Below are 14159 nucleotides of genomic sequence, written 5' to 3' on the forward strand. Positions count from 1 at the left end.
CAAAAGTGTTACATTAAAAAAACAATGTTAGAATTAAAAATAGTTTAAAAATATGTTAAAAATAAAAAAAAATCTAGATATGTATCTGTATTGTCTTTGTAGCTTGCTAGTGCATGCAGCTGTTGGCCTGTTACTACTACCAGGACATGGTTATTGCCCATCACCACTGAGTCATAATGCAGGGATTCAGCGTATACAGCGGGTAGATCAGTTGATTTCAGTATGTTTGATCACAATTTGATGAGATCGATAACACAGACAACCATGTTGCTTTTATGTGGAGCTTAGGCATATATGATCGGCTAAAGAGTACAGACTAGCATTATGCAGGGATTCAGCGTATACAGCGGGTAGATCAGTTGATTTCAGTATGTTTGATCACAATTTGATGAGATCGATAACACAGACAACCATGTTGCTTTTATGTGGAGCTTAGGCATATATGATCGGCTAAAGAGTACAGACACTAGCATTCTAGGTGCTCTGTTAACATCAACAAAAATGGAATTTGACGTGTACATGCACGTGGCTAAAAACAGAACACGAAATGTTAGAGCATTGACCAACCGCTGTATTATACCGCCAGCATAAACATCTTTCACGCAACATTTTTGACATTAGAGTGATTTCCCGTCTGGCCAAAATGTCAAGCACTAGTAAACACTAGATCAGACGGATATCCAGGCACACGTAATCTGAAATAGTCGTTAGAGCATGGTATAAAGAGCGGGACAAGCACGAAAAGAACCACTTGAAACGAACGCAAATTGCCCACATTTGAGCACACATTGTTGCTTCTAAGTGTTTGGATGTGCTTACCAGCAGCCTGTTCGTTTTGGCTGAAACGGTCGTGGATTATTACTGCTGGTTGGTTTGGTGTGAGAGAAAAATATTATTCTGGCTTAATCCATGATCGTTTACGACCAAGCGAACGGGCTGCAGATTGAAAGCAATTTTAGACCTTTCCCTAAACTACAAAGCATGAAAATGGTACAGTGAGCAAGGGATGACCTCCCCCCTAAACTACAAAGCATGAAAATGGCACATTGAGCAAGTAATGCCTTCAGATTGAGGGATCATTCTCCGAATTCAGGCCAGGGGTCATCCTCATTATAGCAACAGCTCACACATGTAAGTTAAATCTATAAAATGAAAAAAAAAATCATTAGCACAGGCAAGTTCAGCTAAATATTTTCTTGAGTGATAAAATGGAGGTGATCAGCTGTTTGTTTAATAGGAGGCTGGAAGACTTACCAGAAGACTTACCAGCTTATGTACAATCAAATATGTTAGCAATCAATGAGGACATCAGGCGCCATATTGTTGCAGCGGTCTCTGCACAAATGGGTGCTCAAATAGCTGGGCGGCAGATGGCCGGTCATTTGGATTTGCTTGGACACACTTCTTTATGAAATCACGCGCATCTTCTGATAATGTATTAGGAATTTCTGGTGGTATTCCCCTACCAATTTTAAGCAAAGCATGTGTCTACAAAACAAGAGAAATATGATATCATTCACCATGAAAGTATAGCTTTCAATCAAGAGAGTGCTACTTGTGTGTGCGCATTTATGATATTTCTCATAAAAATAATGGAATCATCTTGACCAAGACTACTGCTATTTTTGGTCCACTGTACCATATGTTGAGCTGTATATGGGTTGTATGTATTGGTTCAGGCCCAAGAGGCCCATATTGATGTATATTTATATGTGTACTTAGAAAACAGAAAGAGTGAGACTTCCCGATATTTCCATAACAACGTGGTGTCGGAGCTGTCCTGGGGGATGGCGGAAGCGACCACCTGCTCTACCTCGTCGGCGTGACGGTGGCTGGCGGAGAGGCGTGAAAGAGGCAGAGAAGCAAGCTGCTCAGGTGGAGGAGGCGGCCACCGCGCGAGCTCAAGCCCGAGAGGAGGCGCAGGCGCCTGTTCTCTGAGGGAACGGCGTGTGCGTGAGCAGGCAAGAAGGGCCGTGGCGGAGCTGATTGGAATCGGCGAGAGGAGCTTCCAAATCGAGCGGTGGTGCTGCAAGGAGGAAGACATCGGTGAGTATTGGGAGCAACTCCTGCAGTTCGAGGTGGAGTGGGCTGCTGCGCAGAAAGAGCTGCCGCAAGTCTGTGATTTTCGAGTGCTCTGCATCAGAAAGAAGGGAAGCTCGAGCTGTGGATTGAAGGGAGATAAAGAGTGGTGGTTCTGGTGGTGGCTTGCTTGCTCGAGAGTAGACAGGGAGGCACTGCGGTTGTGTATTGATTGGGAGCAGTAAAGGAGGAGGATTGGAGCAGGGACTGAAGAAAGGCGCTGGATTTGCTAATAGGAGAGAAATTTGGTGACGGTTTACTGCTTGGCAGCGGCAGACTGCAATTGAAGGTAATCCTGGGTGGATTTGGTGCTTCCTTCTGATTTGGAGAAAATAGAGGAGAGCACCGTGAGGGAGAATAAGCAAGAAATTGTTGTCGTCCTGTGGATTTGATATTTCTTCCTGATTTCTGGGAAGAAAGAGAGCAGCTGTGTTGGAGCATATTGTAGTTGTGCTCCAAAATCGAGCTTCTGTAGTAGAGCTGCTGCTAGCTAGTGGAGGTTTGAGTGCTTGAGGAAGAGGAGGTGAAGTGTGGTGATAGCAGCAACTAAGTAATGGCAGAAAGTGGAAGGATTGAGCAGATGTTTGAGAAGTTGGCTGAAATCCTCACCGTTAAGGAACTTGTGAAGCTGGCTCAATTATTTTTGGCGAGGACTTCTGAACTAATGTCAGCTACAGAAGAGTCAAATGGGAAGGAGAAGATGGAACAATTGCAAGGAAGCTCAAGGGAGAGCGAGTTTCCAAAGGAAAATAAAAAGGCAACTATGCTCGGCAATCTCATCAATCTCGCTCGTCCTGACAAAGGTACATATGCAAATTGGATACTTGATTCAGGTGCATCTAGACTTGTCACGGGTGCATCTAGTGAGTTTGAATCATATAGTGCATATCCATCCACACATAGTGAGACTATTCAAACAGCTGATGGAACATGCCAACCTATTAAAGGTGTTGGTTCAGTAAAATGCTCTCCATCAATTACACTGTCATCGGTTTTGCATGTCCCCTCCTTTTCAGTTAACCTACTATCATTAAGTGCTTGAGTTGATCAAATGGACTGTCGGGTTTCTTTTGATCGGGAAAATTGCATCATTGAGGACAAGAAGACTGGAAAAGAACTTGGAATTGGCATCAGGTACGGTGGGCTATGGTTCCTAGACCGAAAGAAAGATGACAAGTTCTTGGGCGCTGCACTGACAGCAAGTACGAATGAAGATGAAGCTATAAAGTGATGCTCCAACATTGTCGATTAGGCCATTTATCATTTGATACTATGGTAAAAGTGTTCCCAGAGATGATGAGGAAGGTGGACAGGAGAAAGCTTGTGTGTGATGCATGTGAATATGGAAAGCATACAAGATCGACATATGTAAGCAGGGGTTTAAGGAGCTTATCTCCATTTATGCTTGTGCACTCTGATGTGTGGACATGCCCGATCACCTCAGTTAGTGGAATGAGGTACTTTGTTACTTTTATTGATTGTTATTCGCGGGTGACTTGGATATATCTCATGAAGCACAAGAGTGAAGTACTTAAATGTTTTCGGGATTTCTGTTCATTTATTGGGAATCAATATGATGCTCAAGTTAAAGTATTGAGGACAGACAATGGAACAGAATATGTGAACAATGAGTTTGTCAATTTTCTATCAACCAAGGGAATATTGCACCAAACCACGTGTCCTGATACACCTCCACAAAATGGAGTAGCTGAAAGAAAAAACTGTCATATCTTGGAGGTTGCACGTTCACTTATGTTTATCATGAATGTGCCGAAGTTCCTATGGAGTGAGGCAGTGATGACGGCAGTATATTTGATTAATCGTATGCCTTCAAGATTGCTTGGTTGGAAAACTCCTTTTGAAATGTTGCAAGGAAAGAATGAGTTTATTGTTCCACCAAAGGTATTTGGATGCACTTGCTTTGTCAAGGATCATAGGCCTTCGGTGGGAAAGTTAGATCCTCGAGCAGTTAAGTGTATATTTGTGGGGTACTCATCAAGTAGAAAGGGATATACTTGTTGGTGTCCCACTGAAAGACGACTATTTGTAAGTATGGACGTGACATTTTGAGAATCTGAACCCTATTATGGGGAGAAGACTGATTTGAGTTCCTTGTTTGAGCTTAATGGTCAAAGTAGTGAGGATGGTCAAGAGGGGGAGGATGACATAGATGTGCCACAAGACAAGGAAGAAAATCAATCAAGGGGATCAGGAACTATCACAGGATTGATTCCATACAATGTGGGTAATGCCCAAGTAAATGAGAGGCAAGAAAATACGGACAATATAAATATACATGCAAGGCAAGAACAAGGGACTCTTCGAGTTTATACTAGAAGAAAGAATACAGTTGAAGTGCAGCCAGTACACCAGCAAGTTGAGCAACCACAATTGGTAGAGCAGCAAGAGGAGCAACCAGAGTGTTTAGATGTTGGTGTTGATGTTACTGGTACTGAGGTTGATCGGTCTACAGAAACAGGGGGAGAAGAGGTCGAACGGTCTACAGAAACAGGGGGAGAAGAGGTCGAACCTTCTATTAACCTGCCTATTGCTTTAAGAAAGGAAGCAAGGATGGAAAACCTCCAACAAGATATGGGTTTCAGCATGATATAAGTAATTATGTCTCATATGAATCATTGTCTCCCACATATAGAGCATTTATTGCATCATTACAATCCACAAAAATCCCTAAAGATTGGAAAGAAGCAAAACTAGATCCTAAGTGGCGTAATGCCATGCTCGAGGAGTTAGCAGCACTTGAGAAGAACAAGACATGGGAACTTGTACCCTCTCCTATGGGAAAGAAGATAGTTAGCTACAAATGGGTTTACAACAGTGAAGCAAAATCCTGATGGTAAGATAGAGAGGTATAAGGCACAACTGGTGGCAAAAGGATATAGCCAAACTTATGGAATTGACTACGACGAGACATTTGCGCCGGTTGCAAAGATGAGCACGGTGAGGACACTAATCTCTTGTGCAGCTAATTTTGATTGGCCATTGTACCAATTGGATGTCAAGAATGCATTTTTGCATGGAGATCTTCATGACGAAGTTTATATGGAAATCCCACCTGGGTTTGCTACCGCACAAACCAAAGGAAAAGTACTAAGACCGAAGAAATCTTTGTGTGGTCTAAAACAGTCGCCAAGGGCATGGTTTGATCGATTCAGGCGTGCAATGTGTGGTATGGGCTACAGGCAATGTAATGGTGATCACACCCTGTTTTATCGTCACTCTGGAAATCGTATTACTATTCTTGCAGTGTATGTTGATGATATTGTTATTACCGGTGATGACACTTTGGAAATAGCTCGACTTAAGGAAAACCTAAGCAAAGAGTTTGAGGTCAAGGATTTGGGTCAACTTCGATACTTTCTAGGCATTGAGATAGCAAGATCTCCTAGAGGAATTGTCCTTTCACAACGAAAGTATGTTCTTAATTTGCTAAATGATACAGGTATGCTTGGATGTCGCCCTGCTTCTACACCTATCGAGCAAAACCACAAGTTGTATGCTCAATCTGGACAGCCAATAGATAAAGAGAAATATCAAAGACTTGTGGGACGCTTGATTTATTTATGCCATACAAGGCCCGATATAACATATGCAGTAAGTGTGGTAAGCAGGTATATGCATGATCCTAGGAGTGGACATATGGATGCAGTCTATAGAATCTTGAGGTATTTGAAGAGTAGTCCTGGGAAAGGATTATGGTTCAAGAAAAATAATCACCTAAATGTGGAAGGCTATTGTGATGCGGATTGGGCAAGCTGTCTAGATGACAGGAGGTCGACGTCTGGCTATTGCACCTTTGTTGGAGGAAATCTAGTATCATGGAGGAGCAAAAAGCAGCCGGTGGTGTCTCGATCAACGGCAGAGGCAGAATATAGAGCCATGTCTGTGTGTCTAAGTGAGATGTTATGGGTGACGAACTTCTTGTCCGAGTTGAAGCTAGGGAAAGGTCCCATGAAGCTTTGGTGTGATAATAGATCAGTGATTAATATTGCTAATAATCCAGTTCAGCATGACAGAACCAAGCATGTGGAGATTGATCGCTTTTTCATCAAGGAGAAACTCGACAATGGAACACTCAAATTGAGTCATATAGCTTCGGGTGAGCAAGTAGCAGATTGTTTAACAAAAGGGTTAGGAGTTAAAGAATGTATATCAGCTTGTAACAAGATGGGCATGATTGATATTTATCGCCCATCTTGAGGGGGAGTGTTGAGCTGTATATGGGTTGTATGTATTGGTTCAGGCCCAAGAGGCCCATATTGATGTATATTTATATGTGTACTACTTAGAAAACAGAAAGAGTGAGACTTCCAGATATTTCCATAACAACACCAAATGACATTTGCACAAACAAACATAGATAGATAAACAACAAATCTATCAGTCAGGAAAGGTAGCCACACGGATCTTCTTTCTTTCTTCTTGTATTCAAAGTTTAAACTTTAAATTACGTTGTATATACAAGTTTGTTACTGCTGCAGCAGAAAATTGAGGAGGCACAATCACTCACCCATTCCATATCAGGGTATGGCACTTTGCCTGTCAGCATCTCCAAAACTGTGCAGCCAAGACTCCATATGTCCGCTGGAGGTCCATGTGGCTTAGCCTTAGCAACCTAATAATGAAAATATGCCATCAGGAAATGCCCACAATATTGGGTCGCAACTGGCAAGACCAAATTTTATCAGTCACTTTTGTGACAAAGTAAAGTAACAGCTTGAAGTCATATCACACTTTTGTTTGTCACAGTGCTTACAAGTTTTTCAGTCACAATTACAACTAGCTGGCTTGATTTTCAAAAGCTGGCTCCTAAGTATCAAACTTGCCATTGTCAAGTAACTGAACTACGGAAAGGCACATCATTAATGTTGAAACCACTTGAGATACTTAGAATTATATTCTGGATTATTTTAAGAATTCAACATGGTACTGTAAGATCACTGAGATAGAAACAGTGCAGAACCACAACTGCACATACTAACCTCAGGGGCCATCCAGTAGACAGTTCCCTTGCTAGATTTTGCTTGGTTCAAAATTGACATCTTGCAAATGCAAATTAGAAAGAGTCAGCACAACATGTAGATGTAGAACTTAGATGAATCTTACGGTGTTTAGAATGTCGTCGTGAATACCTCCTTTGCAAGTCCAAAATCTGCCAATTTAACCAATCCGCTTGCATCAACTAGGATATTGGCACATTTTATATCTCTAGTAACATAGGGGGTGAGCATGTTCAATATCCAGATATAAAGTAGAAAATCAAATTGATATATCATTCTGATTCAATCCTAACTCACCTATGCAGAACATTCCGCTGATGTAGATAGTGCAAACCGTTCAGAATCTGCCTTGTATATGCTGAGACTTGTGAATCTTGCAAACGGTATTTTTGATATAAAGCTGCCAAAGATCCTTGAGTAATAAGTTCAAGAAAAATATATAGTTTCCCACCTTCCTGCAAAGAATTTGTCCCATAAATTTAACATTAAAAAAACGTTCATGATGGACAGCTGCCATATACTTGAAGATAGCATGTAATATGAACAAAAGGAGAGCACAAAACGGAGCACAACAAAGCAATCACCACATAGAGAAAATTTTAATATAGAAAATAAATGTATGCTTATCATAGTTTTATTCTAGAAATGAATTTCATGACTATAGAAATGAGTTTAGTACCTTATCTGTTCCAAAATACTGAACTATATTTTCATGCTCCAAACGACTCAAGAGAGATATCTCCTGAAACAGTGAAACAAAATAATTACCTATTATCAGTGGAAGTCAAGAAAAATAATTGGATGATTGAGAAACATGGTTGAAGCAGCGTAATCAGCATAATTTTCAAGCATGCATAATTCATAACTCACATGTTCAAGCTGAAGAATGCGTTGTTTTGCATTGAGTCCTTGGTCCATTAATGATACTTCCTTGACAGCAAAGAAAAAGCCATCACTGTAAAATACATGTTAGAAGTCAGTCTCTGAAATATTGTGTTGCACAGGATGTATGTGTTCATCGAAACTGTCTGAATGTTTTCCCACCAAATAGCTGCATTTGATAATAGAAAATTTGTGAACTCTGGAGTTCCTATGAAAATGATAAATTGATCTCATATAATGCTAGCCAACATCAAGAAATGGCATCACAGACAACCTGTGAAAAGATCGATATATGCATGCCAATCTTATAATTATTATATATAACTAAATATTGTTTTTGGCACAGAGAATCCTAATGAAGTGAAAACTCAGATGGGACACAGGACTCTGCATGAAACACCAGGAGATTTTATTCCCTCAAACAAAGATTCCAAGATAGACTAAAATCCAACGAATAAGACTTGACTTAGGGTCAACTGAAAACTGATGTCCAGTATATTCTTTTGAAAGTCAGGCAATAGTTAAGCACGCCTAAAATGAGAAGTATTACATCCATTGCAATATATGTGAAAACTGACCATAAGATCCCAATTATGCACGCTAAAACTTGATAGCTGATATACCAGAACATAAACACAGTTTCAGCAATACTATTTATATTCCGCAGAGCAAAACTGTAGCTGTGCTTCCATTGTTCTCTCTGTCCTAGTTAATTATGACGCAAACAAAAACACAATAATGCAAATATGATAGTAATTATCATGAAGTAGGAAGATCCAAACTTACTCGCTAATCGCCTCGTACACTGAACCAAAAGATCCACTGCCGAGATGCTGTCCCTTGAGCCAAGACGTGATAGTTCTCTTAAACCGTCTGATTGGCGACGGCGAGATCAAATACTCGGTGCTCCGAGAAGGGGACTCCGCTACAGCTTGAACCACGGCAGCGGTAGTCTCTCTTGGCGCCTCGACAACCACCGCTTTTGTTCTCTCCACTCGTAGCTGATCCACCTTGACCACACCGCCCTTTCCCTTCACTCCGTCTGCAGTCCTCTCCTTCACCACGGCGGCAATCACTCGTCTGGAAGATTCCCCTGTCTCCGATTGGACAGCTCTGTTGCTCGACTCGGTTCCAGACCCCTTGGACGATCGTGCAGAAACTTCAGCAGCCTCCGGTTGGACTACTTTGGCGGCCAACACAGCTTGCTCACCCTCGACGGCTGCATCCAGTCTCGCTGCGACCGCGGCGTCCCGTCCAGAAACATCTGGCGGCCCCTGTGGTGCTGGCGCCATCCCCTCGGCGCCCGCACCCGGCAGCAGCGGCGGCGCCTCAAGCGACTGGCGGCGGCTGCGGGAAGCGTTGGGGATGTGCGCCATGGCGGCGGCGTAGACGGCCGGCGGGATGGTGAAGTCCTCGGGGCCCTTGAGGCCGAGATTCCGGAAGAGGTCGGCGACCTCCGCGCCCCCACGGCGGATGCGGAAGCTGGTCTGCGACGCGAACTCCGGGCCGAGGTCGACCGGCACGAGGTCGTCGGCGCCGTCGTCCTCGGCCGGGTACGAGGAGTGCTTCATCGCGTTGATGCGCGAGAGCTGCGGCCGCTGGCGCGGCCTGGGACGCTGCGGCGCCGCCATGGGATGGGATGCGCTCCAGCGCGCGGTGGCCCTTGCGTGGGGAGCAGGGCAAGGAGGGAGGGCACAGGCGCGAGGCGGAACGCGTCCGCGGTTGCCGGTTGCGAGTGGGGTTTGACGATGAGGGAGGGAGGGGGTTTGCGGCCTGCTTCTCCGCGACCTGGGAGGCGCCGATGCCGTTTGCCGTGCGCGCGCGCTCTTGACCCGGCGCAAGTGTGGTCGCTGCGTTGGGAATAGCAAGAGCCGAAAGCGACCGGGTCGGCGCCTTGCGCGCGTGTTTTTTTTTGTCACGGCGTATCGCGTCGCGAGCGGCGGGACGGGGCAAGCGGACGACCGGGATGCGGCCGCCGGGCGGGGCAGGCAGGGGGTCGCGGTCACATCACACGTTGACATGGCCTACGCGTCAGGACTCAGGACTGAGGAGTAGGTCTGGATATCGAGCCAGCGGCTCCGCTCGGTCAAGCTCCGAGCTGACTCCCATTGGCTCGTTAATATTACAAGTCGGAGGTGTAGCTCGGCTCAGCTGGTTACTGAGCTCGAGCTGACTCGTTTAGCTAACGAGTTATAAAAAAAATAGGATACACATGTTTATAATATTTATGTTATATTAATTTTTAAAGGTGACGTCTACTATTATGTAACTATATATAATTAATATATATTAGGTTCATCAAAAGTATTAACCATGCAACATAGCTGGTCCATCCATGATCATGTAGTTTCAGCATACTAACTAGTTGCTTGTCACCACAAACTTAGGAAAATCCACAGATTCAATGTCCCTGAAAAATAATCCATAAAATCAACATTTAAGTATCACAATAATTATAAAATTAAAATTTATACGAAGCAGCTGAAAATAAAGATTACATATCAATAAAATAGGTGTACACTTCTAGATCAGCATCATCGTCTTCTGAATTTATGGTCGTGGACTGATAAGTCTCAGCTCATTTTAGCATGTGAGCTAGCTCGAGCTGACTCGTTAAAATAGTGAGCTAAATTTTTAGCTTAACTCGTAAAAAAAGTTAAAACGAACCGAGTCGTGACGAGAGCCGGCCACAAGTATTTTGTTCAGCCCTCCTGCGGTCGAGGATGTGCGCAGCCAGCGCACCTGGTCGTTTGGACTGCAGTCGCCGAGCGCCCGAGCCGCTGGACTTGCCGGTTAGCGTCCGTCTCGGGTCTGCGCTCCACATCGGCGAAGCAACTAGTCGTCGACGATTAAGGCTGCGAATTGGGGATAAGTTGGAGGTCAGAACGGTAGCGTCGTTGATCGCTCCACCAAGTCATGGTCAAACATGGATGTGTATACGGTGTACCGTCAAACATGGATGTGTACGGTGTACCGTCAAACGCAACAAAAAATAGTCAATGATGGATGCTCACTTGCCCAGTCAGGTGTCGCCGTCCGTATACATCCGGTTTGGTTCCATATGACTAAAGTTTATTCATCCCACTTTTAGCCTCGTTTAGGTTGGGGTTAGCAATCAGTATTTGACACTGTAGCACTTTCGTTTGTATTTGATAATTATTGTCCAATCATGACCTAACTAGGCTCAAAAGATGCGTCTCGTAATTTACAATCAAACTATGTAATTAGTTATTTTTTTTATCTACATTTAATACTCTATGCATATATTCAAAGATTTGATGTAATGGAGAGAGAGTGAAAAAACTTGCAATCTAAACAAGACCTTTGTTTCTTTTAGTCCCTAATAAAAAGCTAAACATGGTGATTAAAAGAGATAAAGGCATAAAAAGACAGCTCATACCCCTCATTATTGCCCGGTTCCTCACCCCGCTGCCATTAATAGGGGTGTTTTGGTCTTTGCTCATCACCTTTAATAGCCATTAGTCTATGGATCCAAACAGGGTAGAGACTAAAGTTTAGTCTCAGGAACTATGGAACAAACAAGCCCTTTATAAGAGCATATGCAAGAGTTTTTAAGTCCCTTCCTAATCCTTGTTTTGAGCAAGATAAGAAAAAACCCCTCTCCAACAACTTCTAATCAATCCTCCTAATCTTTTAGAACTTGGAAAAAGTCACCTTGTTCCGCGTAAAGTTACGCGCTTTCGAGTCACGCGTGTTTGTCGGCTAATCTAAAAGGTGAAAGGACATGGAAAGAATAAAGAGTATGAAATGGTTCCTGATGTAAATATACAAGAGAGAAATAATATATAAAAATGATTAAGATAATTTAGAAATAGCATAGGATTTCTGAAATAAAATTATCTTTTATATTTTAAGAGTGAGTTATTAGAAACTATTGGAGAGGGCTTTCTTTATTTCTTACAATATTTTTTTAGAGTTGTAATACTCCATGTTTTTAGAAAAAAAATATTGGGTAGTCTTCAAGATGCTCTAAAGCAGGACATGTACAAAGTACACGTGCAGCTAACCACAAGCAGCTTCACGCCTGAATCCAGCATTCCAGCGCAACAGTAGTGTCCCTTCACCTGACGGTGCTCCGACTGTTCTGAACTTTCACAATGGCACCGTCGTGAAGGAACCGAATTCCAGCGCTGATCATTTCAGTCACTCTGAACGTGACAGCTTCGATCAGGGAACATGCTGTTCCGAGTCCGGCAGTGCCACGAACGGATGCCCCAGCAGTTCGTCCGCCGAGGGCCGGTCGTCAGGGTCCACCCGGAGGCACTTGTGTATGAACTCGCGAGTCATCAGGGACAGACGGACAGTGAGCCTGGGACCGGAGGAAGCTGACCACGAGACCGATTTGGTAGAAAACCGATACCTATTAGGGCATGTTTCGTTCGTCTAGCACCTACTAAATTTAGTAGCTTTTAGTTACTTTAGTAACTTTTTAACCAAACACTATGACTAAAAGCTACTAAAAAAAACTTTAGGGGGTGTTTGATTGCCCCTCGTAAATTTTAGTCGTTGTCCCATCGGATGTTTGACACATGCATAGAGTATTAAATATAGACTAATTATGAAAGTAATTACATAGTTTGCGACTAATTTACGAGACAAATCTTTTAAGCCTAATTAGTCCATGATTTGACAATGTTTTGCTACAGTAAACATGTGCTAATGACGGATTAATTAGGCTTAAAAAATCGTCTCGTGGAGTACTGACGGATTATGTAATTTGTTTTTTTATTAGTATCCGAACACCCCATGTAACGTCCTCTTGATACATATCCTAAATTTTAGTAGCTGGATCCAAACACCCCCTAACTCTGTAGTTACTAAAAGTGACTAAACCATTTAGTAGCTACTAAAGTTTAGTAGCTTGAACTAAACACCCTCTTACTTTTACTCGTTGGTAGTGGAGCAGTTACAGGAATGTGTAGCAGTGTAGGCATGCTCAGAGAACACTGAGGGCGCGTTTGCGCACCTGTACCAGCACGGCCTAGCCAGCCCAAACGGATCAGGCGTGGGCAGGCCTGCCCCAACTGCTGCAACGCAGCTTGTTTGCGCACTTGTACCGATTCAGCCTGACCCAGGCGAGCTGGTGTTTGTGACCCATTACTCAGTCGGGCTCAAACGCCAACTGCCACCAACTGCCGAGCACAGATTGTGTTTGCCAGCTGCTGTGCTCGGCCTGGCCTAAAGAGAAGGAAGAACAGCATGATCAATAGAGAAGTAAACACTTTGAATGAAAATGTACAAAAGATATAGGCCTCAGACTAATTCCATTTAATCAACACATACATTGCCGGCTACATTGCATAATCAAATAAGCAAATTAAGAACAGTAGCAGAATTAAGTAGTTTGGCAAGCCAAGAAGGACAACAAGTTAACAGAAAAGAGAGTATATGGATCAAAGTGGTATGTAGCCAGCTAATGCAGTTATCCTATTGTATCATCATCGGCCTAATTAAAACAACAACTGTGGCACATGAACAGCTTTAGTGACAAACCAACTACAACCATAAACAAGATCAAGATGACAGTATTTTTACAACAGCCTTGCAGCTCAGGTGAATGAGGATAGATTTCAGAACCTTGAGCTGTCACCAGTTCATGGGATGCTGATGCATCCCCATGAGGAGCATCAATTGGTAACAGCAAGAGTTCTTGAGGTACCCTTGCATTAAAATATTTAAGAGCATCATCATAGTTGTTGTACTTCTAATAGATAGCCCCTTCTTCCCTAAGCACTTGCTTAGCACACTCATATTATGTAAAATAAATCACAGGTTTCTTCCCTTCAAATACCACATAGCAAGGAGGCATTCTCTGAAACCAACCAAATGTAGAACATGTAAGTGGTCTGAATGACATGCCTCAGTCGACCATTCAGTTTGAATGATGGTGAACATCATCGGCTACTTGATAAAAAAATTAGTTTCAGCTTAGTAGTTTGGTGGTTTTTTTCCTTGTTTAGTCATTGGTGGCTACCAAGAATTATAAGAACCAAATAAAGAGGTAAATAAACAACAGTTGCACTCACTACCATACAGACCTTTTGATCAGTTGCACTCACTGTCATCAGCCATCAAAAGAGGATGTTATTGCTATGGAGTACAACTGAGCATAAGTGTAGAATAGAAGGATAGCCAAATAAAGAACAAAGCACAACAACA

General features: G+C 43.0%; 1 protein-coding gene and 1 long non-coding RNA gene across 2 annotated transcripts; one reads left to right on the forward strand and one right to left on the reverse strand.

The window, feature by feature from the left end:
• Window positions 1-555: 555 nt before the first annotated feature.
• On the reverse strand, window positions 556-9898 carry LOC136478117 (mitogen-activated protein kinase kinase kinase 1-like). Its single transcript, XM_066476449.1, has 9 exons — window positions 8766-9898; window positions 7968-8052; window positions 7777-7839; window positions 7395-7552; window positions 7230-7305; window positions 7080-7139; window positions 6608-6712; window positions 1267-1488; window positions 556-1142 (listed from the first exon to the last, which is right to left on the reverse strand). The coding sequence occupies exons 1-8, from the start codon at window positions 9608-9610 to the stop codon at window positions 1309-1311; spliced, it is 1572 nt and encodes a 523-aa protein (XP_066332546.1). The 5' UTR covers window positions 9611-9898; the 3' UTR covers window positions 556-1142; window positions 1267-1308.
• LOC136478118 (uncharacterized) lies at window positions 1508-6414 on the forward strand. Its single transcript, XR_010764180.1, has 2 exons — window positions 1508-4569; window positions 4603-6414. It is a non-coding gene; the product is annotated as an uncharacterized lncRNA (long non-coding RNA).
• Window positions 9899-14159: the final 4261 nt, after the last annotated feature.

This window comes from Miscanthus floridulus, chromosome 8 (assembly GCF_019320115.1).
Source record: "Miscanthus floridulus cultivar M001 chromosome 8, ASM1932011v1, whole genome shotgun sequence".
Classification (NCBI taxonomy): Eukaryota; Viridiplantae; Streptophyta; class Magnoliopsida; order Poales; family Poaceae; genus Miscanthus; species Miscanthus floridulus.